The 24,755-nt window shown below is 55.9% G+C and overlaps 2 protein-coding genes across 2 annotated transcripts; both read right to left on the reverse strand.

Annotated features, from left to right (window-relative positions):
- Nucleotides 1-690: 690 nt before the first annotated feature.
- On the reverse strand, nt 691-14,293 carry KCNK17 (potassium two pore domain channel subfamily K member 17). The gene is made up of 5 exons (XM_055330386.1): nt 13,895-14,293; nt 11,431-11,545; nt 6,387-6,547; nt 5,807-5,981; nt 691-1,414 (listed from the first exon to the last, which is right to left on the reverse strand). Exons 1-5 carry the CDS (start codon nt 14,180-14,182, stop codon nt 1,107-1,109), a joined length of 1,047 nt encoding a protein of 348 aa, XP_055186361.1. The 5' UTR covers nt 14,183-14,293; the 3' UTR covers nt 691-1,106.
- Nucleotides 14,294-16,000: 1,707 nt separating this feature from the next.
- On the reverse strand, nt 16,001-22,079 carry KCNK16 (potassium two pore domain channel subfamily K member 16). The gene is made up of 5 exons (XM_055330923.1): nt 21,867-22,079; nt 18,760-18,874; nt 17,529-17,695; nt 16,507-16,672; nt 16,001-16,224 (listed from the first exon to the last, which is right to left on the reverse strand). The coding sequence occupies exons 1-5, from the start codon at nt 22,077-22,079 to the stop codon at nt 16,001-16,003; spliced, it is 885 nt and encodes a 294-aa protein (XP_055186898.1).
- Between the last annotated feature and the right edge of the window lie 2,676 nt (nt 22,080-24,755).

The raw sequence follows: 24,755 nt of genomic DNA on the forward strand, positions 1-24,755 counted from the left end.
GCCTGCTTCTCCCTCTGCCTGTGTCTCTGCCTCTCTCTCTCTCTCTCTCTCTCTGTGTGTGTGTCTCTGTCTCTCATGAATAAATAAATAAAATCTTAAAAATAAAAAAAAAGAATCCAGCTGCCCCTGGTGACCCTCAGATGTGGCTGGTACTTCCAGGGGCTCCTGGCTGGGCCTGGGGACCTCAGTGTGATGGGGAGTATGTACCTTAGTAGCAGCTCTAAGTGAGAGAGAGAAACATTCAGGGTGAGACACTCTGCAAGTGGAAGTGACCTCTGCAAACCCTACCTGGCCTAGCAAACTGTGATTAGAGTCTTCAAATGCAATGGTGCAGGGTGAGGCAGGAGGAGCCCTCTCGCCAGCCCCCGGCTTTGGTCTGGTGTGAGGGAGCCACAGAGCAAGGGTTCAGTAGCCAAACTGGACCGGCTGCTTGCTGGCTGTATTAGTCCTGACAGCGAACAGCAAATCTTTAGTGAGTTTACCTAGAAGGTCTCTGGAGGTGGAGGAGGACAGTCTGTACCTTCCCCCAGTCTTGGGCAAACTCACCTGGGAAGGGAGTGGATCCTCTCTCTGCATATGTTCCAGCCTCAGATGCTGCCTTTGTCTCTGGGTGTGTATGTCGATTAGAATTAGCTGTGGTTGTGAGCGACAGAAAAGCCCAAACTATACTGTAGTAGATAGGATCGACATTTATTTCTCTCTCCCACAAGTGAAGTCTAGAGGTGTTCAAGTCCAGGATTGTTATGCAACCATCAGGAACCCGGGCTCTTCCTAGCTTACTGTGTCACCAATCTTGAACATGGCCTCTTCCTCATGGTGCAGCACTGCTGCCAAAGCTCCAGCCACTATATCAGCCTTGCAGCCAGCGAGAAAAAGGAGTAGCGAAGAGGAGCACGTGCCCCCCTACCCCAGTGCTACGAAAAATCACGTTCTTAAGTCGCACGGGATACTTCTCTGTGTATTCAGAATTTAAGCATATAGCTGCAAATAGCCTCAAGGGGAGATTTAAAAAAATGTAGTCTTTAGTCTGGATGATCATGTGCCAAGCTTAAAACGAGGGGTCTTGTTGCTGAGGAAGAAGATGGAACACATACTGTAGTATATAACTAGTTGCCCTCTCCACAGCATGAGACCTGAGTAGAGGGTTCTGGGTGCTGGATGATTCCCATAGGCTCCTCCGGAGAGCATCCTGGCTGTGGCGAACGGGGTTCTGCTTCCCCATCCGGGCTCTGCCTCCAGCTTTGGGCCTTGAAGTTCTCTTTGGAGCTGTGGTGATAGGAATACGATCTCCCTGGTGTCTCCAGCAGGGAGAGGATGAGTTTGATGATCAAGGCCAGCCACGCCATCCCAAAGAGGATCCATAGGGACACTGTATTCTTGTACCACAGCGGGTACCTCCGGGAGGGGTCCATCCCTGGGGGAGAGGCAAGGTCAGAGGATGGAGGCCTGGGAAAGTCAAGGCCACTTCCCCAAACAGAAACAGTGACACATGACTTGATACACAGGAGCAGCATATGGGACATTCAAATTGGTCTGAGATGGCTGGCCCTGTGGCCACCTCTGTAGGACTCTAGGAAGCCTCCCTGGCTTGACACCATGGGTTTGGAAGCTCAGTTTCCTATTTGTCTTTCTGACAGACTCTGTGCTCTATCCCAGTGGTTCTCAAAGTGGGGTCCCTGGACCAGAAGCAGCATCGCCTGAGCGTTTGCTAGAAATGCAAACGGTCGGACCCCACTCCAGACCTACCGAATGCAAACCCTGGGAGTGGGCCCAGAAATCTGTGTTTTAATAAGCCTTCCAAGAGATTCGAACGAACGCCCTCTCTGTTGTTTGCTTGTCTCCGTGTTTGGTTTCCTCATATCTAAACAGAGGCAACTTGCCAGCAGCTTTAGGAAGAACAGATGGAAACACCAGAGTTTGTATCCTGCCTCCATTCTTCCTAGCTGCGTGACTTGCATCTGTCTGAATGTCCCTCACCTATGAAATGGGGAAAATAATTTCTTTCCAAGTCCTTGGCTTTTGGGCTGAAGTCATAAAGTTTTATCCCAAGGGCCTTATCTACAACTCCAGCCTCAATTAGCACACCTCTTCCTGCCGAGTGCTGTGCTCCTCACGCGGGCTTTCTCCTGTTTATTTTTTCAGCTATCAACGGTCCAGCCCCAGGGCCTTTGCATTTGCTATCCTCCGGGCTCAGAATGCTCTTCATTTCCAATTCCCCTTGGCCTAGTTAACTGCCCCTTGTCCTGCAGATAGATCCCAGCTAGTGTTCACTCCCAGAGATGAGACTGAGTCCCTCTGTTACACTCTCTCACAGCCCGTGGGCTTCTGCTGGGTGAGTTACTTATTCTTTCTGGGCCTCAGCTTCCCCATCTATAGAGACAACAAGAGGTCCACCTTCCAGGACTGTGTTCAAGTAGCTAAGTTTCTCAGAAGGGGGCCTGGCTCGTAGCAGGTGCCCAAGACCTGCAGCCTGGTGACTGTCTTAGTTACCACTGGTCCCTCACCTAGTCAGGACTGGACAAGTATTGGCGGAGGGAGGGGACAGATGGAGGTCGCTGGGAGGCTTAGCTTGCTCCATAACTTAGTTCTTCCGTCTTTCCTAGGGGTTTATCTTGCCTCCCTCATCAGATTGGGTTTGTTCAAAGGGCAAGATCTGACTTTATATTCCCTCAAAGTCTTTCCCTGTCTTTGTGTCCTGTCCCACCACCTTTCTATCCACCCTCTCACCCTGTCCCTCTGACCCCAAGACAACCTCTCTTCCCTGTCATTCAAGCCTGGGCCCTCTCCTGGGTCCCAGCTCGGGAATGAGGCTGCTGACCCAGACCCCACCTCGCCGCCTGGCAGGAGCCAGGATTGGATTAGGCTGATTGGGTTACGGGACCGAGATTCCGCTGGCGGTCCCAAATGAGATCAGCGGTGAGCCAGCTCTCTGGCCCTGCCACCCACCAGTTCGGCTTGCTCCTGGCAATCGAGGGGCGGAGGTGTTCTTCTCCCCTTTTATTTCATTTTTTTTTAGCCGAAATCATAAGTGGCGGGAGATCTGGCAGCTGGCAAGGCGCTCCACTGAGTTGCAAATGCAATTGGGGGACGTGGCGGGATGAGGCCGGGGAGGAGCCGGCGGCCAGGACCAGGGTGCTGCTCTGGCCACGGCCTTGGCCTTCGGGGAAAGAGGAGCGGCCGTGGAGACGACACCTCTGTGATTTCTGATGCTGGGGCAATGGGCACCGCGAGTTCAGGTGGTGGATCTCAGCACTTCCATCCAAGGAGAGAGCTTGACCTCGTCCTCGGAGGGCATAGAAGGCCGAGAGACATGTGAAGAGGCGGGAGTGGGCTTGTCTCCTCTAACTGTGGAAGATCCTGCAACATACGTGTCCTGGCTTGGGAGTCCGTCCTCTCCCTGCTTTTGGCTTGCCTGCTCCATGAGCCAACTTCTCTGGGCCTGTTTCTCCCTGCAGATGAGGCACTCAAGTGTGGTCACTTGCCACAAGGCCCTAACCAGGGCAAGTGGCAAATCTCTGGAGATGTGATGAAGGGGATGGCTTGGCCCAGTGCCCCTTGAGGGGAGTGGTCTGCCCAGAGGGCTTAAAGGGCTCCTCTTGTGATTTGTTTTTTGTTTTCTAAAATATTTTATTTATTTATTCATGAAAGACAGAGAGAGAGGCAGAGACACAGGCAGAGGGAGAAGCCAGCCCCATGCAGGGAGCCTGATGTGGGACTCGATCCTGGGCCTCCAGGATCACGACCTGGGCCGAAGGCAGATGCCCTACTGCTGGGCCACCCAGGTGCCCTCCTCTTGTGTATTTGAACCAGATCTCCTCAGTCAGGATGTCTGGTGTGGAAGGAGGCTCTGGGAAGTCTTTGCCCTATCTATCTATCTTACTGCCACTCCCCGCAGCAGGGCTTACAGGAAGCAGGGACCCTGATCACTGCTCCTTGCTCCAGCAGTGGGGCTGTGTGGATGGCATTGGCCTTCCCTTGGTGCTGGTAGAGGCATTTCCTCCCATTTGCACAGTATGCATGTCTAGAGGTCTAGAGAGAGCTGTCCCTCCTCCTGCTCATCCTGCCTCAAGGGACTGTGGTACCTCAGGATGTCCTCACAGAGATTCCCCTTCAATCCCATAGAGGCTTCTAGAAGGCAAGATGCTGGGGGGTGGGGGGTGGGGAGGGACTGCTCTCACCTATCTCCACCCAGGACTAAACTTTGGGGGACCTGGTGATCAGTGGGCATGAAGAAACTGCAGCTAAGAATCCTATTCCCCCTTTCTTCCACCTCTCCTTGCAATGGACACCCTCAGATAAGCGGGCCTCCTGGGTTTAGGACCACCACTGGGGCAAATCCTGAGTTTCCTGCTCTGAGCTCTGGTTGTTTTGGCAGACTGCACCAGGACCTGTCATATCACACAGGCCTGGGCTGAAGCTGTTATGGTGGAGTCCCTGGTGGCTCGGGTGCAGGGCAGAAGAGAGTGCAGAGTAGAGAGGGAGGCAGGGTTTAGCCACACAGGGGTCTCTCGCAGGTTTAGTCATGGATTTTGGACTCTATCCTGACTATGGGAAAGCACTGACGGTTTTCAGAGGAGCTGGGCAGGTGAAAGATAGCAGCTGTAAATTTTAAAGATCCTAAGAGCCAAGGTGGGGACAAAGATACAGGCTGCTCCAATCCACGGTACCATTCCACTGTGCTCTGTGTGAAAGGCACCCTCTCAAGGGTTGTCCAGGGCCCGACTTGTGTAACCAGCCGTATACAACAGCCCGGCCTGGATTTGAGGAGATGGCAGTCGGAACACAGAGGAGAGGAAAGATCCAAGAAGTCATTCTCTGAGCTGTGAGGGGGGCAGATGTGGCCCTTAGAGCCACTGGTCTCAGCTCTCCTCAGACACATCTCTCCACTTGGAGGGTCGGAGCAGGAACATACCCAGTTGGAGGAAACTTTCTCAAAAATTTCCTTCCAGAGCCACAGGCTCCCTCTCAGGATGGAGAATGTCAGGAAAGGACAGTAGAGGCCCCTGACACAGGGCCCTTCTTCCTAAGGAAAGAGAGGTTCAGGGAAGGGGACCTTGCCTGCATACAGGTGAGAAAGCCATCACCAGTCAGCCCTGCAGTTTTGGTCCCACAGAATGTCCCTCCACTGCCACCTGCTGGCCACCTGCCTTGGCTTTATTATGCAAGGCCAGTGGCTTCTGAGCCCCTTGTCTTGCCCACACTGGGTAGTGACTGCTGATTAAACCTCACCCTGGGCCTTCTGGACCACACAGCCCTTCCTTACTGGCACTCAGAGTTTGTCTGCCGATTGTTTTCCAATGGGGACCTGGGGGAGCCTGAGATTTCCTGAGTCTCCCAGACTTTCCTGCCTAGTCCCTGTGGTCTGTGGTGTGGAACACATGGTCCTCGGCCCAGGGACAGTGGGAAGCTTGGCATTTCTTGGGGCAGGGTGAAGTAGGGAGGAGAGACCCGGGACAAGGAAGGATCAAGGAGGGAGGTCAGAGGCACCCCTAATTTGGGGGAGCACTCATAACAATAGTTGAGCCTTGGACATTCTCACCGCTTGTCAAGAAGGCCAGGAGTGTGACTTAACAGCCAGCTCCAAGAACTGGGGTCAAACTCCAGTTGTTACTTTTTAGCTGGACCTTAGCCCCCTCACACAACAAAGCAGGCTGAACTTGCCAAGGACTGTGTCCTCTGGACTTTGGGCCTCCAAGCCCCCACAGGGCTTGGCACGTAGCTGGTGCCAGCAGACGGAGCAGGCAAGGGGAGGCCGGGCAGCTGAGTGTCCAGGCCAGCCCTCCCACCACCTGCAAGGTTCTCTCACCAATCACATAGTCGCCAAAGCCCACGGTGCTGAGGGTGATGAAGGCGAAGTAGAAACTCTCCACGTAGCTCCAGCCCTCCATGTGGCAGAAGAGCAGCGGGGGCAGCAGCAGGAAAAACAGGAGGCCTGAGAGGAGGGTGCTGGAGCCCACCAGCCACCGAGCTTTGGCCGGGTCCTGTGGGTACACATAACAACCCAGCCCACATTGGCTTCTACCTAGTGCTGGGGAACAGACAGCCTGGGAGCTGCTGAGCTGGAGGCAGGATGACTCCCCCCCCCCGCCCCAGTAAGAAGGGGCTGCCCTTGGGGCCCCTTCACCTAGTCTGTGTTCTCCAGGTTCCTGGGCAAGACCTTGTCTGGCTCGTACCCTTCCTGTCCGCCAAGTGCCATGGTGTCTCCCCCACTGATACCCCTTTATTACTAAAGATCCCCATTCCGGGCAGTGGCCTCCAATCCCACCACATCCCTACCAGTAACCTTGATTCCCAGAAGTAACTCCCTCCTCAGGGCCCCCTATTCCCACTACCTCCCTCATCCTAGAAGTAACCCACCCCACCCCTTACTCCAATGGCTCCTTCACCTGCCAGGTGCCCCCCAGCCTGCGGGCACAGCGGTGCATCCCCTGCTGCATGAGATGCCCCAGTCGGTTGAGCACCACGAGGTTGAGCGGGATCCCCACAAGAGCAAAGAAGATGCAGAAGAGGCGGGCGGCCATGGTCCGGGGGCTCAGGTTGCCGTAGCCTGAGGCAAGATGGAGGCAGATTAGGGGACCTCACCCCAACCCCCTCCAGACTCGGCAGCTGGTATTCACCAAGGCCTTTCATTCCCATGCCAGTACTGTGCGGGAGGCTACTATTCCTTTCCTCCCTCAGGCCCACCTCATAACCAGCCCTCCAAATGGGGATGATGCCTCGTGTTTTACAGACTGGAAGAGTGAAGCTCCAGGAGGCCCAGCAGTGTGTGTGAGCTCAAACCTATGAAATGTGTGAGACTCCCTTCTCTCCCTTCATTTCCCCCTCTGTGGACAGACAGAAGGACACGGACAGGGGCATGGAAGGGTGTGGAGCCTCCAGGAACTACCCCTCCTGGATGGACTGCACCATTCCAGCCATCGCATTGCTGCCCGCAGGCTTCTGTTGCTGGGCTTGGCCCCCAAGCCAGGCATCCCTGGACAATGCGGCACTCCTAGCGGGCATTGTTGTTTGGGGTTCCCACCGCCTGGCCTGGCTGAGCCTTCCTCAGAGCCACCCTACAGTCTTGGCTTACTCAGGCCCTTCCGTCCCTCTCTGCTTTCTCAGGTATCATACCTGCTTGGCAGTCTGGGGCTCTCACCATCTCTCCAGCTCCTTTGTCCTTCAAAGGCCTCCCTCCCCTCCCCCGATACATCTCTTGCACACCTGATTCTGTCTTGATACCTGATTTCCAGAGGGCCCTAACTAGCACATCTGGGCTCCCTCTCAAACCCCTTGGGGGTGAGGGGTGGTAGATGGACAATCAAGTGCCCTAGGGGAGGTGGAGGCTGGCTACCTTCTCTGTCATGAAGATGAGGGATGGGGAGGCTAAGGGGAGGATGAGGCCTTCCTCAAAGGATTCCATTAGCCTGGGCATTCTTTCCTCCATCTTTTCTCTCTACTTCTGTCCCCCTATTTCTTCGTCACCACCTGTGTCTTGTCTTCTGTAAAATGCAAGCCTCATTGTATTGTTTCTAGGGTTATGAACCGTCATTATTCCTTGAGTCTGCTGAGGAAAGCCCAAAGTCTTATCCAGCCCATCTCCGAGCTCATCTGGGCCCCTACTTTCCCCGTTTCGGTCACACTCCTGCCCTGCTGAACCCCCAGACCCCCTCCCGCCTCTGTGGCTTTGAGCATGACTCTCCCTCTACCAAGAGCGTGCTTCCCTCCTCACTGCCTACACTTGGTGGCCCAGGGCAGCGGCTCCTCCAGCATCTGCCAGCTTTGAGGGTAACCCACTGTATAAGAATGATTTGTTTCCAAGTCTGCCATCCTCAAGGGTCATGAGCCCCTCAAGAGCACAGGCTGAGTCATAATCAGCTTTATATTCTCACCTCATAGGTTCTTACCTATGAGGTGCTCACCATAGGTGCTCACCTTCATCAGTGAAGATGTGTGTTGAATGAGTTTAAGAACAAAGGAGTAAATGAATGAATGGATGGATGAATGAATGAATGAAAAACACAGGAACAAACGTGTGCATGGATGAAGAGATGCCTTATACCCTGCTGCATCCCCCCAGACTGGCTCAGCACTCCCACATACCCCATGCTCACTTGTACTGGTGGTTTGCACTCACCCTCACCTTACTGAGGGGTCTCAGAGGGCATAGTCTCAAGAGTGGCCAAAGCATGCACTCGTCTAGAGCATGGGCTTTGGAATCAGAGGTGCTTCCTGGGTTTTAATCCCAGCTCTGCCCCTTGAAGGCTGTGGGACCTTGGGCAAGTGGCTTGGCCCTTCTGAGCTTCTGTGTCCTTGCCTGTAAGATGGGGATGTGGACATGTACCTCACAGTGTGCTGTGGGACAAAAGGAGGCAATGGGGTGTGTCATAGATGGGGATGAGCACCCTCAAGCATCAGGTATACAGAAGGTGCTAAAGGAACATTGGCTTCATGAATGAATGGATGAATGACCCAACTCCTCCTAGACCGGCTTCTGGTCTGAGGACATCAGCAGCCTCCTCTAGAGCCCCATGCATCCTCCACCTTTTGGCCTTTCTAGGTTCTTTCATCTGAAAAAGGAAACCGTCTTTTGGCATCCAGGCCTAAGTGTCTCAGTAAGCCTCCCTGTCTGACTCCTCGCCAACCCCTCCTCCTCTAGCTGTGGGTCCTCCCAAGTCCTATCCTCTGTCCCTGGGTGTCTTTTCTAACCTGTGGAATGGTGCCAACATTCCACCTCCAAAGCTGAGAGGAACCCCGTGAAGCTTCTGCCTTTCTCAGACCGCCATTAAGTGAGTTTTCTCCTCCCCATTATTCTCAGCCCGCCATAGGTCAGCACAGTCAGTGGACATCAGTGAAGCCTTCAGTTCAATGCTTGGTGACCATGGCTCCAGTTGGCCGCCCACCATCTACTCTTTCACTTTGCTAGTCCAGCCCTAGGATATCCTGAGAGGGCCTGACCAGGAAGGCCTTGTGTGGTTAGGCTGCTCTGAACCTCCTCCAAAGTCAACCCTCATTTCCAGCTCTTTCCAGTCACCTGGTCCTCCTTTCTACCTCGGGGCCTCTGCACTTGCCTCCCTGCATATTTACATGACTTTCTCCCTTATTTTGTTCATGTCTTTGTTTCAGTGTTACCATATCAGCAAGGCCTTCAATGGACACTCTATATACAATAGCCCCCATCACTATCAGACCCCCTTACCTGCATTATTTTCCTCTAAGCACGTCCCACCCCCTGAATATTGCCTATGTATCTGTTTGTTTGTTGGGTGTCCTCCTTCACTAGAGCATCAGCCTCCCAAGGGCAGGGACCTGCCAGTTTTGCTCACCATTGTTCCCCCAGAACAGTGGGGCTCCCCCAGCTACTAAGTCTCTTTGTTGAATGAATGCATGACTAGATAAGTGAACAAATGAGCAGCCAGGGATGAGCTTCATAGGTGAGGGACAATTTGGGGGCTCAGGCCGGTCTGGCTGGTCTAGAAGTGATTGAGGGCCTGTCAGACCCTATTTCATTTCAGGGCTTGGAAAGTACAGCCCTCACAGGGTGCTGGACCCAGGCAACAGGGACACCAAGGAGGCAGTCCTCTGCTGGGCCTCTCAGATTACTCCTTCCTTCCCTCTTGGAATGTTCCATAGGTACCCCATCTCCCATCTCCACCCTCCTCCTCTCTGCATCCTCTTCGTGTGCACGTGTGTGCACACGTGCGTGCGTGATGTCAGAATGCCAGGGTCATGAGCTTCCCTACTGTTCACCCCAAAATAAGTGGGGCCCTCTCTTTCTTCCTGTTGTTTGGAATTCCCGCTCTAAGGTAGAATAAACCTTCTGAAGGTAGGCAGGACTGGAAAGAGAAATATTGTCCCCACTCTGCATTTCAAATTCTAATTCCACTCCTTACTAGTCACGCAACCTTGGGGAAATTGTGCAACTCCTGAGTGCCTCAGTTTCCCCCTCTGTAACATGAGAATAATAAGCCCTATCCTTGGAGGTGAGGCCATATGGACGAAATGAAATTTCAATTGTAAACGTGCCCCCCACAGTTGCCTAGTAGAAGCAGACCATGTGTGCAGTGTGGGGCAGGTTCCCCCTTGCTCTGCCCTCCTTCCCTCAGAGAGGGCTGGCTCGGACCAAAATAAGAGGAAGGGATGGGCTGGCAAACTGGAAATTTGCTGGGCCAAAGTCACAGGCCTCGGGCAAAGGATGTCGGAGGCGTTGGGTTTAGAGACTAAAGACCCCTACACCCCTGCAGTGACTGTGCATCAACATCACCTCCTGCCCTGGGACTCAATAAGTGCTGGTGGAATGGGTATTTTGGGAATTAATGAATGTGTCACTGTTTGTTGGGTGCCCGTTGAATGCTGGGCTTTGTACTAGGCCCAGGGGGTGTAAAGAGGAATAAATACCATTCTGGCTGGTCCTTCCTGGGTCACAGGGTCCGTGGAGCTCTGAGGGGCCTCCCAAGCACGCTGGCCTCAAGGTGGAGGACTGCCCAAGCTCCCGCGTAGCCCTGACACCCGCTTCCAAGAAGCATTTGCTGATTTAAAGCTGGATGGAGAATCCTCTAGATGGAGAGGGGCCCTTGTCTGGCTCCACTCTTGGGAGGGCAGAGGCTGGGACACCAGATTGCTACTGAAGAGGATCCCAGCATGAGCTGATGGAGGTGGCCCTGGCCAGCAGTGGTGTCAGCCTGCCACCTGCTGGTAAGTCTGGTGTCGTGCAGGGGCCGGGCGACTCAGAGGGCCGGCGATGGGGCTCTGGACTTGAGTTATTTCCCGGGTTTCAGAGCTGGAGGGATCTAGGCTGCTCTTCTTCCCTTTCCAGCAGCCCCCAGGCACCTGCCCAGGGCAAGTTCTACCTTTGCTCTCCTGAGGCAGGGCTAGGGACCCGGGAGAGAGACCTGGCTCCAGGGGTCCCTGTGTGCGAGGGAGGAAGGAGGCTTGGGGAAGACGGTGAGGGGGTGCAGGGGTACCTTAGGGAGCTGGGGAGAGGCCTCCAGGGGTGGCTGAGAACAGGGGGTGGAAAGGCTCTTTGTGAATTTCTGCTCCTCCTTCCTTCCCAGGTTTTCCTTGCCCCCCACCTCCACCCCGGGCTCCGCGTGGGCTGGGCTTGGCGCCGGAAACTTATAAAGCCGAGAAGCATCCTTAGTGCTGCACCGGGCAGACCCTCTGCTTCCTGAAAGGTCGCGTGACGCAGAACCCTCCAGAGCAGCGCTTCTCAAACTTGCACAGAAACCCCCTAGGGGCTCTGGTAAAATGCAGAAACTGATTCCGCAGATCCCAGGGGAGCCTGCGATCCTGCCCACAGGTGGTGGCCCCTCTGCGGGGCCTGATGACACTATGGGTCACAGGCCCTGGTGACCCCTCCCCTCTGAAAGGCATTGGTCCCCTGTCCCCCATCCTTTAGGGAGGAGGCCAGGCTCCTCAGTGCCACCCACTCTGGTCTCACCCTGCTCTTACCAATGGTGGTGACGGTAGACACGGAAAAGAAGAAGGAGCCCACGAACTCCCAGCGCCCCATGCTGGTAGTGTTGCCAAGGACAATGTCCCCACTTTGGTAGGCTTGGATGATGCCCTGGAGGAGAGGCTGCAGTGACCACCAGGCTCTGGGGGGCAACTGGGCCCCTGCACCCAGACACATACACATGTGTGCATGAATACCGTGCACACGTGTGTGTGCAAACACACACACACACACGTCATGGACAATCCTCACAACCGCTCTTTGATCTCAGCCCTTCCAGGGCAAGGAGGCTCTTCCCCTCCATCCAGGACTTCTCCAGGGGGCAGGGACCACGGGGGGCAGGGACCACGGGGGACAGCTCCTCCCCTTCCTTACCCTAGAGCTCAGGTCAGCTCAGGATGTCCCACCAGCTGGAAGAACACCATGCCTTCCCCCCTCCCCTGCTTACTCCCATCCTTGCAACAAGCACTGCCGGGCAGGACATGTGGTGTTCCAGGGGTCCCGGAGATGTAAAGGACAGGACCTCTGTCCTCAGTGAGACAGAGACAAACTTCGCCAATAGGGTGCGGTCAGTGCAGCTTTGGGCATTAAGGCAGTATGATCCTGGAACAAGATACCCAACTTATCTGTGCCTCAGTTTCCTTATCTGCAAAATGAGAATACTAACAGCACCTACTTCCTAGAGCGGTTGGGTGGGTGAAATGAGGTATTCGGTGTAGACTTAGAACAGTGCCTGGGACATGGTAAATGTTAGCGGCTGCCATCGCCATCACTGTTACAGATATAATAATAGGAGCACGGGAACACAGAGAGGAAGGGTGTTCATTCTGATGGATATAGAGGCAGAAGGCTTCATGGTGGGGGTGATGGTTTAGTTGAGCCTTCTTTGATAGGCAAAAAGGACTGTTTCTACTGGAAGGCCATTTAGGGAGATGGGCCCCAGTGGGCAGAGCCTGTGGGGCAGGACGGGGCCTGGGATCTAGTACAGGGAGACTGAAAGGCAGCTGGGAGCCACGCCATGCTTGGCTCTGCCGTGCCAGGGATGGAGCAGCAGGCCTCTCTGAAGGTCACCCAGCAAAGAGGAGGCAAGATCAGGTTTGTGTTTTCCCTGGCAGCTGGCAGCAAGGTGTGAGCAGACCAGAAGTGGAGAGACTCTTGCAGGGGTGCAAGAGGGAGAGGGCCTGTATCCTGGCCCCAAGTGGTCCAGGAGGAACAGAGAAGAAATGCTCGGAAGCCTAGGCCTCTGGTCCTATTTGGTGGGGGTAGTGAGGGAAGCCTCTAAGAGCACTGTGAGAGTGTGTGGATGCAGGGAATAGGTGGGGGGTCGGGGTTGGGAGGAGGAGCGCTGCTTGCTCTTGACCTTGGGGGAATCTGAGGAAGTTGCATGTACTCAGGGGGAGGTCTGGGCTGGAGACACCAGACCCTTATCTTGGGCATGCTGGAAGCCACAGGGTGGTTCAGGGAGGTGTGACGTGTGAGTGGAGCATGAGAGGCTGGAAGAGAAGCCGCTGGAGATGAAAGCCCTTCTGGAATTTTGGGGAACACCCTTCTTCCCTCAGATCCCTTCTGAGCCCCATCTTGGTGGTTAACAGGCCCAGCTCCCTGCCTATGCGGCCAGGTAGTCGTATTTAACCTCTTTGAGCCTCAGTTTCTTTATCTCAGAAAATGGGATGATGAAATGGTACCTACCTGTGAGGCAGGTGAGGACAAAATGAGTTAATACGAGTTAATCCCCCCAGAACAATGGATTCCACAGAAGCACTCATTGCTGTCATTGCCCTCATTGTCATCTTCCCTGGGCGGAGGCTGCGGGAAGGGAGGTTGGCGGCCTCTGCCAAGGGGCTGCTGCCCAGCGTCCAGGACCGGGCAGTCCTGCTGTATTTGTGAAAGTGTAGAGGTGGGGGTGGGTGGGTGGAGGCGCTACGCTAGGTCCTTAGCAGAGCCGGTCCTTCCCCTGCCCCGGGGCAGGCCCAAGGGCTCAGGACTCTACCGCGGCCCCAGTGCCTGGTCACGTCCCCCCAGAAACATTTGCCTGCTACCTTCTGGGGATTGCCTTCGGGTTGGCCACTCTGGGGCTCAGACTCCAAGGACTCAGACTCGGCACCGGGACTGCGGGCTGGGGATTTGGGGCCAGGGGTTCGGCTGTGGGGCCCGGGGAGCGAGGGGGTCCCGGGACGTTAAAGCACGCGCGGTTCGGGCGGGCCCCAGTCGGGGGTGGCCTGAGGGAGCCCGAGGGGACCTCCATCCGTCTGCTAGCGCCCCCCCCCGCGAGCCACCCAACCCTCCCCGCCCTCCCCTTCGCCCCCGGGGCCCCCGCGGCCGAGCTCCCGGGCCTGCGCGCGTCGGGCTCCCACCCCGTCCCCCAGCCCGCGGGGAGCGCGCCGGCCCCCCCCCCCCCCGCCGTGCCCCGGCGCCCTCGCTCGCCCCGGAGCCCCCGCCCCCGCCGCGCTCGCCCCTGACCCGGATCAGCGAGTCCAGCGCCGGGCCGTCCAGGCACGTGAAGTTCCGCAGCAGAGCCCACTTGTCGCGCTGGAACCTCGCGCTGGAGTCGCGCGCGGCGGGGCTCTCCAGCACCCAGAACACGCCGGTGCCCAGGGCCAGGTAAGCCAGGTAGGCGAGCAGCAGCCGCAGCGTGCCCGGCACCGCGCACTCCGGGGCCCTGCGGCCCCGCGCCGCCGCCGCCGCCGCCGCTCGGGCCCGCGGTCCGCACAGCGCCGGGGAGGCGGGGAGCCCCGGGCCTGGAACCATGGGCCCGGCGGCGGCGCGGAGGGCGGGAGCTCGGGGCTCGGCTGGGCCCCTCCCGGCCACGGGCCACGGGCCACGGGCCGCCGCTTGCCTGCGCCCGGTCTTCTCAGCGGAGGAGGCTTGCTGGGGAGTGGGACAGCCCGGCCCCACCCCGCACCGGGATCCAATCCCAGCGACAAAACGAGGCCGAGGCCGGAGCTGTGGGCATCTGGCTCCGCCTCGAGGGTGTGTGGAGGGCTCACCCCCAGGCCCAGCTCGGGGACAAAGGCCGGGCTGCAGGGTGACCCGGGCCCCAGACCCAGGGGGCCTCAGCTGTCCTACGGTAGCAGCAGTGGGAGGGACTCCTGGAGACTGCACGCCGGAGGAAGAGAAAGTAAAAGCCAACTTTATTGTCTCAGGGCCCCAGCCTAAGTTCCTGGACCTTGGGACTATCACCAAGGACTTGCCACCTGTCAGGTCCTCTTGTAACACCCCCCTTCCCCCTGTGTACACAGTTGAGGGAGCCCAGCTGATCACCACTTGCCTATGAATCTGGGAGGCAAGAGGATCCTTGACCAGTGGGCTTGTCCTTTCCCTGCTTCTGAAGAGGCTCCCTACCTCCCTTCTTGGAGGAAGGGTCCAGGGCATGAAGGAGTCCCCTGGGGGATCTTCAGTTTCCCAGGCTTCTTCTCCATATCAGCAAGTCCTGGGGTGTAGATCTTGTCTACAAGAGGTCAAGGCTCTTGCTGCTGTAGATCCTTCCCTGTGTGTCCCATCTCAGCCTCCTCTGCTTCGCAGCCTTGCCTCAGTCCTGTCCAGGGCCTTCCCAGCCATTTGTGGGCCTGCCTTGATGGCAGAGGTAGGGGCAGAGGTCTGGAGTCCTCCATGAGGTTGGGCTTTGGGTGGACTGGTCTCAGTCTCTCCTCTCCTTCTGGCCAGAGATGTCACAGTCCGGTAGGAGAAAGGCCAGGGCTGCAGAGCACATTCCCAAAGGAGGCCTGGCCTCCATGGAGCTCGTTTCCTGGGGGTGCATTTGGAAAGGCTCTTAAGACAGGCGCTCAGAGGGGGTGATGAGGTCAAGGGGTGCCCTGAGGAATCAGGGGAGGCCACACTCAGGAAAGTAGGTGGGACACCCAGGAGCTCCGCCTTGTTGACGGAGAGCTCTAGACCTCTGGGCAAGGGGAACTGCTTTGAGAAGCAGCTGCCGGCTTCCTGAGGGCGGATAATCCCATTTGCGCGTAGATGCTCCAAAGTCCTTGCCCAGCCTCTCTCCTTGACCTTCCCTGCTAGTCACCCCGATGGGCTCTTGTCGGACCCCTCTACCCCATCATAGCATCTTGGTACTGGGTTGGGACCTCTCTGCTTGTCTAGTCCTTCTGGTGGATGAAACGTGCACGGAGAGCAGGATCTTTCACTGTTGGGTCTCCCAGAGCCTGGCACTCTCCACACAGTGGGGGCCTGAGTGATCACTTTGTGCTTGTACCAAATGAGCTGAAAATAAAGTCACCCTTTGTTTGCAGAACTGTATGAAGTCTCCTGGGTGGGGGGACACAGGGAGGGCACCATGGAGATTTGGCCAGAGTGATCCATGTCTGGATTCACACTTGGGCGAGGGGCTTTGGGACAACGCACGTCTCACTCCACACACATCTGTCATTCATCCTGTCCTCCATCACCTTGCAGTGACTTGCTTGGACATTCCACCTCCTTTGCTCTCTGGAGAGCTCCTGAGGCCAGCCCTGGCTGGGAAGGGAGTGGGGAAAGACATGGAACAGGAAGTCCAGAAGGCATGCAGGGGTGGGGTGGGGGAAGCAGGAGGAGCTCCTGGGCCCACTGGAGACCTCATGCAGAGATGGGGATCTTCTGAGGTCTGGGGAGCCCATCCATCTCGGGGGCTCCTCCGTCCTTGAGGCTGAGTCCCCTGCTGAGAAGCCAGAGCTGGGAGCACCTGTGTAGAAGCAGGGGGCCTAGCGGGAGGATCAGCGCCAGCCATGCCAGGCCCAGGAGGATCCAGATGGCGGCCAGGCTCCGGTACACGGAGATGTAATGCTTGCTGGGGTCCGTGCCTGGCAAGGGAAGGAGACATGATAAATGCCACAAGGGTCTCTGCCGGCCTCTCCATACCAAGGATCTGCAGTGGAGGTCCCTGGGGGAGAGGGTCATGGGTCCCAGGGCCACCGATGTCTAAGGATATTGTGATAATGCCCAGAGGCCTCACAAACCATTTGTTGCCCTCAAAGAACCAGGGACTATCATCTGATTCTCACTACTTACCTCCTGCTGACATCTCCCCATCCCCCCAATCCCTGTGGCCCCTGCCCTGAGATGCGTGACTGCCTTGTTCTCACCGACAACATAGTCCCCGAAACCGATGGTGCTGAGAGTGATGAAGGCGAAGTAGAAGCCTTCCCCGAAGCTCCAGCCCTCCACGTGGCTGAAGACCATGGGTGGGCAGATGAGAATGACCAGTGTCCCCAGGGTCAGGAACAGAGCCAGACCTAGGATCTGCAGCAGCTGGGAACAAGAGAGTCTGTGTCTGAGTCTACTTGGAAGGCCCCAGGATGGAGGAGGGGGGATACAAATCTGGGAGTGGAGCTGGGCCATAGCCACGTTCCCTTTTTTGGCCTGGAGACCTTTGGGCTGGTGGTTGTATTCTGTGTGTGCGCTTTTGCTCAGGCCAGGGAAATATTTGGTCAGAGGGATTTCATGAGTGGGTCAGGTTGGAATTTGGAGACTCCTTTGGGCCTGAGGGTCACATCTGGTCAGGCCTCCTGGGGACTCAGATCTGGGATGGAGGACCGCCATCTGAACTATCCCAGATTCCTCTGCACCTCTGCCCTCCCTTACTGAGCCTGGCTTTGCAAGGGGCTGGCCAAGGGGGTGGGCCCTGGGGGTGTGCTGGGTGGCTTGGAGTTTATTTTCAACGGGGCTGGAGTTCTAGGATGACCACAGAGATGCACCGCCCAGATCCCCCTTCAAAGAAGACCTTGTGGACCAGCCGTCAGCCAGTGGCCTCCAGCTCTGAGCATCTTTGAGGCATACCTTGGCTACAGAGAAGTGCCTGGCCCAAGGGCACACCCTTCCCAGGGAGGCCACCCTGTGTGTGATTGAGGCCAGCATATGGCCCTGGCCAGTTCAGCCCCCCTGTGGGAACCCTCTGATGGCCACACACGTGCTGCAGAATGAGGGGCCTGTCCAAGTCTTTGTTCCAGCCTGATCACAATTCAGCTTCTGCTTCCGGGTAACCCTTTCCTCCACAAGTATCTACCCCTCAGACCCTGCCCGCCGAACCGCGGCTCAGTGTCAACTTCTATTTTCACCCCTCAACAGAGTTCATCCCAGCAGGACTGTAAGGAGGAAGGGGCCCTACCTGGGAGCGCCTGGGCTGCTCCTCCCACCTCTCGAGGGTAGCCAGGTGGGCATGCAGCCCTGCGCCCAGGTGGTTGAGGAAGATTGCGTTGAGTGGGATGCCCACCAAGGCGTAGAAGACACAGAAGACCTGGCCTGCCTCCGTGCTGGGTGCCAGGTTGCCGTATCCTGCAGGGCAAGGAGGAGGGTGCAAATGTGGAGAAGCGAGAGTTCAGAACTGCCTCCCCCAGAGACTGCAGCAGAGGATGGTCTTCTATTACCTCTGGGGGGTAGAGGGGAAGCTCCTCTGTTTCCAAGAACCTTCTTTCCCACCCCCTCTGCTAGAATGATCTCTATTTGTAAGACTCCTGCTTGTCTGGGAAGGCCCATCTCCAATGACACTGCCTCTAGGAAGCCCTCCTGACTGCCACCCTCTTCCTCTCTACTGGAAGTGATTCCCCATAGTGCTTAATGTCTAATTGTCTATGTTGCCTTGTACTATTGTTTTTTGTGTGCTTATCTTATTCCTCTTCATTGGATCAGAGGCTCCTGGAGGTCTGAGCCTGCCTGGGTCTGATCCAACTCCCTCCGCTTCAGTTTTCACCCAAGCTCGAGGAAGGTGTGTAGAATTGAACTGAATTGAATGGATGGGGAAACCATGAGTATCGGGGGTCTGGGGGCTTCCTTGGGAGAGGTGGCATGGGTTTTCTAGGTGAGGGGGCATAGCAGATGCTGTTGGTGATCTGTGCCCTCGGGACACCTGGGACACCACCTGCAGCTTGGGGGACTGTTCCTGTACACACAGGTGTGGCTCTCCATCCCAAGTCCCTGCATCTCTCTCTCCCTGGGAGTTTGGCTTGGTCTGTGGGCGAGTTTCAAGTACTGGAGAGTTGGCTCATCCAGGATCAGCTCTCAGCCAGCAAGGGCCGGAGTCCGTAGCTAAGTAGCTACTCCGCTTCCTCGCTCCTCAAGGCACCGTGCTAAGGCTGGGGCTCTGCTTGGCCTCTCAGAGGGTCCCAGGGGGAGCGAGGCCAGTGGCCCGAACTAGGACCCTGCTCATCAGTGTGAACTTCGCTGCCTCTTTTCTTTTCCTGTCCTATGTTCCCACTTTTTGACTCGTTCCCGCTTCTCGACTTGCACTTCCTGGAATCATCTCCTAGATAAAACCACATCCTGGTCTCAGTGTCTGCTCTGGGGAGCCCAAAACCAAGACAGGGGCTTTGGGGAGGCCCTTCCCCACCCCGACCCTTTACCTATGGTGGTGACAACCGTGCCTGCAAAGAAGAAACTGCTGCCGAAGTCCCAGTTGCTGGGGTTGGTGGAGTTGCCTTTGGGGTTCACACCCTTCACCCAGGCTTCCATGATGACCTGTGTGAGGGCGGGGTGGGGGGTGCGGGAGGAAGAGGTAGCTGATGGCCCCTGCTGGTGACCAAGCTCTCTGCTAGGTGCTTTCCTCTGATCTCATTTAACTCTATTCTTAGATGCTCTCATTTCCGTTTTGTAGATAAGGCTATCGGAGTAGCAAAACGATTTGCCCAAGGTCGTTGGGTTCCAGATCCACTGCTTGTTCCATAGGCCAGGGCTGGCTGAGGTGTGGGCTGTAAATGTGGGCTGGGGGAGGGGAAAGGGGCCTAAGGAGGAAGAGGGTGTTGAAAGGGTGAGCCAGGTGGGAGATGCTGTCTATGGCCAGCAGTGGGAGGCGTAGGTGTGTTGTGAGGACAACGGGAAGATTTCAGGTTGGATGCTCCCAGAAGGGCTTCCTGGGGAACGTGGAGTTTGGGGGCCGCAGGGAAGCCATGGGGCTGCCCTCCCACAGGGTGGATGGTGGAGATAGGGAACCCTGTGTTCTCTGAACTGCCCTGTGAGCTGGCTGCTTTGCTTTGCTCTTTGCTATCCCCTGGTGAGGCCCAGTCCAGGCCTATAAGAGAAATTCCATCAGAGGCCAGACCAAAGGTCAGAGGTGTAGCCAGTGTTGATGTGTGGTATGTTGTATGCATGCGATGGGCATGGGTCCTCTGTGTTGCATGTGTGTGCACGTGTGTTGAGTATGTGTTTACACAACCTGAACCCTTGTGGGCTCAAGCCTAAGCCCCTCTGTCCCTGGGCCCAGCCCTCTTGGAGATGGTTAGGGATCCCTCTCCAGTCTGCTCCCCCAGGGCCCTCCCCTGTCGCCTTGCATTGTCCCAGGCAGCAGCACAGCCTTGCCACTTGATAGGGCTCCCAAATCAGGAGGAGGCCGTGGGGGAGGGGGCCACTCCAGTTCCTAGTTCCTATGGGAACCAATTCCTCGCTGCCTGGGTGAGTGTGCTCCCTGCCAGGGTGGGGTGGCCCTGGTAGGCTGGGCCTGTCTAGGAGTCATGACACAGGCTGTCTGCTTTTCTTCACTTTGGCATAACTGGTCCCTTCAGACATGTGGACTTTGGTCTAGCTCCCTTTCCCACACCCCCAGAGAGGCCAGGATGGAACATTCTGGAACATGCTCGCTCTCTCAAGACCCTCACCCTTGGGACTAGCACTTGCCCTAGGGCCACGGTCAACCTGAAGCTCTCCATCCTGCTGAGGAAGGGGCCTTGATTTGGTGAGGGTACTGAGTGTGGGGCCCCCAACGTGACCTTCTAGTTTTCTCTAAGCATCCACATGTGGTAGAGAAAGTCAGACATGAGTCCTGTGAAACCAGGCAAGGCCTTTTTCTTATGGAGGAGTCTCTAATACTGCTTCTGGTGCTGTTAGTAGCTTCTTCCTCTTGTAATTGTACTAGTCTTGTATGTTCTGGAATCCTATCCCAGCATTCTTCCTATTGGCCAGCCGTCCCCTGGCCACTGAGGCTCCCCCACAAGGAGGCCGGGGAGGTCAGGGTGGGGTGTTGTTAATCAGTGGCTGAGGCTGCCGTCATGGTTTACAGAGCTAGTTAGATCCCTGCTACCAATCCTTCCCACACCCTCTGGCTCTGGGGTTTCACCTCTGACGCTAGGCTGAGGGAGGAGGAGGTGTCAGGGCCTCCAGGGCAAATGCCTTATTCCCGAGGTCTTGGGAGGCTCCAGAGCCCTTCTCAGCCCCATAGGGGTGCTATGGCCCCAGCTCTCTACTGGCGGAAAGCAAGGAAGCCTCAGTTCCCGGGAGAAAGGGCCTGGACAGGTCTCTCACATCTGCGGAAAATTCTCTCTGACCACCCAGCCCACCCCTCATCTTCTAGGCCAGCTCTTCTCCATCTTGAGGGTATGGGCATGGTCTGGAGGGCTTTTTAACGATAGGCTGCTGGCCCTGTCCCCAGACTCCTGGTCTGGAGTGTCCAGGGTGGGGTGCGATCGTTGGCGTTTCTAAGGGACCCCCAGGTGATGTGTTGCAGCCGGTCCACACTTTGAGAGCTGCCACTCTCGGTTGTGTCCTGCCCACCCCCCAACCCAGCACTTCTGCTAATTTGCATGGTGAAGAGCAACTGGCCTGGGGGTGAGTTCTGTCTCTATCACTGACTGGGCAGTCTTGCCAACACTCCACTCCTCTGTGCCTCAGTTTCCATCTGCCAGCAGGAGCCGGTGATAGTAATAGGTTATTATGAGGAAATACACCTAAAAGGTGGCTCCAGAGGATGGATTGTGACTGCTCCGACCCCATCACGGTGACCCCGTTCTCCACTGTTTTAGGCATTTCGTAAATGCTCACTAAGTGCCAGTTATCTTTGCGGTGACTCTGTACTCGGCTTGTTCCTTTGTGGTTGGTGTTGTCATTCACAGCCTCCCCTGATCTCAAAGGCGTTCACAACACCCTGGTTTTGCCCTGCCTCTAAGACAGAGGGAGTTGGGGCCCGCTCTGCCACCAGAGAGAGCCCCCTACGCACACCTTGCTGGCCAAGCTGTCGCCCCGCCACTGCTCACCAGGCGGGGGAAGGCCAGTACGGCGGCTGCTCCTCATCTTTCTTTGTGTCTCCCGCCCATAGCCCTCGAGTGTGGCCAGCCCAGAGATGTGGACGGGGAGAGGACAGAGGATTAGCAGCCCTGGGGGTGCGGAGGGGAGGGCAGAGCCTGGGAGAAGGAAATTTGCAAAGTGTTGATAACACTGACACACAGTCCACGTCTATGCAGCAAGCAGCAGCTTAAAAAGGGCTTTTGATTGGCTGCAAATGTCTGCAGCACATATGGGGTTATTCTCCTCGCCTTCTAGATGGGGGAGATTTGGGACCAGTGAGTGTCAGCGACCTGCTCAATGTCACGCAGCAATCTAGTTCTAGACCTGGGGCCAGAATCCAGCACCAGTCCCCCCCACGCTGCTTCCAAACAGGGCATCAGACCCCGCGGCGTAGCTCTGGACCTGCCTCAGGAACCCCCATTCCGCCCACCATCCCACACCAGCAGCTCCCCTTCACCTGCACGAACTGCTCCAGGGCCCGCTGGTCCAGGCAGGTGTAGTTCTCCAGGAAGCGCAGCTTCTCGAACTGAAACTGGTCTCTGGACTGAGCCTCCGCCTGCTTCTCCAGCAGCTGGAAGACCGTGGCGCCGAGCAGCAGGTAGCAGACGTAGGCCAGCAGCAGGGGCAGCACCCGGCCGCCCCGGCAGCTGCAGAGCCTGGCTTGGGGCATGGCGTGGCCAGGACTTGCCAGGACCCTGGGGTTGCCTACGGGAGGAGAGGTGGGAAGCCCCCGGGGACCTGTGCCCAGCCTCCTGCCTGCCTCGCCCTCCTCGTCCTCCTCGGCACAGGTGTCTGGAGGCTGCGGAGTCTATTTGAACAGTGCAGCTCAGCTTGGCTGCACTAAGTGGCTCCAGTGCAAACAGGCCTGTCACCCCCAACCAGCCTTTTATTTTTTTTTTTTAACTTTACCATGGAGAGCACAGGTCAGTGGCATGGACCCCTCAAAGAGAGTTATGGGGTGCTCCTGAGGACCATCTTGTCTTACCCTCTCTCTCTAAGTTGGTTAGATGTTTCTGGACCAAATCAGATGCTTCTCCTTTGTTCTGCCCAGGCCTGAATGGGTGCCCTCCACAGCCCCCAGGATTTCACCCATGACGCTTCAGGCTCCCAAACTGGGAAGAAGTCAGGATGGTGGGGAGACCCTGGGTGGTACAGTTGGTTGAGCGGCTGACTCGGTTTCAGTTCAGGTCATGATCTCAGGGTCCTGGGTTCGAGCCCTGCATCCAGCTCCAGGCTCAGTGTGGAGTCTACTTGAGATTCTATCTCTCCCTCCTCCTCTACCTCTCCTACTCATGTGCGCTTTCCCTCTTTAAAATAAATAAATAAAATCTTAAAAAAGAAATCAGAATGGGAGTGAATATGCCTTGTCCCCAGTTGCCCTGGCTACAGAATGGGGCCAGGAGGATTAATCTGCCTATTGGGGGAACCCGAGGATAAGTAAACTGGGTGACAAATCAGAGCAAAGCAAATAGACACACAACAGCCTCCATCAGGAGCAGCACCAGGGTTGACGCTCCTCATCAGTGGGACACATTTGCTTCATAGCTTTTGCTGATAGTTTTCTGTGCTTGAAAGCCTTTGGCAGTTTCCCTTCAGAGCATACTCTATTGGTAAGATGTAGGTGTGGATAAAAAATAAAAAAAAAAAAAAAAAAAAAAAGCTAAAAGTATATCCTGACTTGAGATGTTCACAGTGGCTCGCCCTGGGGAGTGCAATCAAGGATGTTTTCCTCTCTTTCTCTTCTTTGCTTGTGTGTGAATTCGCAGTAGCTTCATTGAGGCATAATCCACATATCATTCGCACTTTCATTTATTTATTTTTTTAAAAGATTTTATGTTTTTGAGTCAGACAGAGAGAGAGAGAGAGAGAGAGAGAGAACCAACAGGGGAATGGGCAGAGGGATGGGGGAAGCAGATTCCCCACTGAGCAGGGGCCCCAATGTGAGGCTCAATTCCAGGACCCTGAGATCATGACCTGAGACGAAGGCAGGTGCTTAACCAACTGAGCCACCCACGTGCCCCTCATTCACACTTTTAAAATATACAGTCAAATGCTTTTTAGTATATTCAGAAGCATGCAACTCTCCCCACAATCCCCTATCCCCACAAGCCCTCATCCCCCATCCACCCAGCCTGTCCTCCGGCCTCCGGCAGCATCCATCTGCTGTCTCTGGGTTTCTCTCTTCAGGACATTTCATAGAAATCCAGTCGTATTGTATGTAGCCTTTTGTGTCTGGCCTCTTGGTGTAATGTTTTCAAGGTTCATCCATACTATGGTGTGTGTCAGTACTTCATCCTTTTTTTTTCCAAGATTTTATTTAGTTATTAATGACACACACACACACACACACACACACACACACACACAGAGGCAGAGATACAGGCAGAGGGAGAAGCAGGCTCCATACAGGGAGCCCGATGCGGGACGGATCCCAGGGCTCCAGGATCACTCCCTAGGCTGAAGGCTGGTGCCAAACTGCTGAGCCACCCGGGCTGCCCCCTTCATCCTTCTTTATATCTGTGTCATATTTCATTGTATGGATAGTGCAACATTTTATTTACCCATTTATCAGTGGATAGATGTTTGGGTTGTTTCTGCTTCTTGGCTATAATGAATAATGCTGCCACGAATATTCATGTACAAGTTTTGGTGGGGATGTATGTTTTCATGTCTCTAGGAGTGTGGAGTGCTGGTCGTGGGTCACTCTAAATTTTTGAGAGATGCCAGACTGTTTTCCAAGGTGGCCGCACCATCGTACCTTCGCACTGGCAGTGTGTGAAGGATCCAAGTTCTCTGCTCACGTTTTCCTGTGATGAGCTGTGGCTGCAGGACAACACGAGCCGCCTGCCTACATCCTTTCCCTCCTTCCTGGCTCACGGAGCCCCACTTGTGTACTTGTCAGCCTCAGGCAATGGAGCGTGATTGGTCTAACCCATCATGATAATCCTGCCCCCCCTGCTCTTAGCTGGGTTCCCAGGGGAGCAGCCCTGAGGCGGGGGGATCTGTGTATGAGCAGCAGAGCAGGGGCAGGCTGAGAAGAATGTGGGGCAAGCGAGGCCAAACAGGGGTCGACAGTCCCAGCTCAGCCTGGTTCCTGGAGAGCCCTGATGGGGAATGCACACCCCGTGAGTCCCAGGTGGAAGCAGGGGAGCGGGGCTTTCGTCATCCCACACCAACTGGTTGCTGAGGCATCTCTGCCTCCACACACCAGTAGGCAAAATAGCTCCAGTAGGCTGTGGGCAGTGCACTGGGGCCCCAGGTCATTGGGAGGCCAGGCCATCGGAAGCAGAAATACTTTTTTTTTTTTTTTTAATTTTTTTTATTTATTTATGATAGTCACACAGAG

The sequence above is a fragment of the Nyctereutes procyonoides genome, unplaced genomic scaffold (assembly GCF_905146905.1).
Source record: "Nyctereutes procyonoides isolate TBG_1078 unplaced genomic scaffold, NYPRO_anot_genome, whole genome shotgun sequence".
In the NCBI taxonomy this organism is placed as follows: domain Eukaryota; kingdom Metazoa; phylum Chordata; class Mammalia; order Carnivora; family Canidae; genus Nyctereutes; species Nyctereutes procyonoides.

Bases quoted from the DNA above. Each gene is read 5' to 3' on its own strand.
- KCNK17 (XM_055330386.1), bottom strand. From the start codon at position 14,182: ATGGTTCCAGGCCCGGGGCTCCCCGCCTCCCCGGCGCTGTGCGGACCG. The intron at 11,546-13,894 runs GTCAGGGGCGAG...CCTCTCCTCCAG, and splicing joins CGCTGGACTCGCTGATCCGG to GGCATCATCCAAGCCTACCA. The intron at 1,415-5,806 runs GTGAGAGAACCT...CCTCTCCCCCAG, and splicing joins CTTTGGCGACTATGTGATTG to GGATGGACCCCTCCCGGAGG.
- KCNK16 (XM_055330923.1), bottom strand. From the start codon at position 22,079: ATGCCCCAAGCCAGGCTCTGCAGCTGCCGGGGCGGCCGGGTGCTGCCC. The intron at 18,875-21,866 runs GTGAAGGGGAGC...GCCCTCACACAG, and splicing joins CCCTGGAGCAGTTCGTGCAG to GTCATCATGGAAGCCTGGGT. The intron at 16,673-17,528 runs GTAGGGCCCCTT...TCTTGTTCCCAG, and splicing joins AGCAGCCCAGGCGCTCCCAG to CTGCTGCAGATCCTAGGTCT.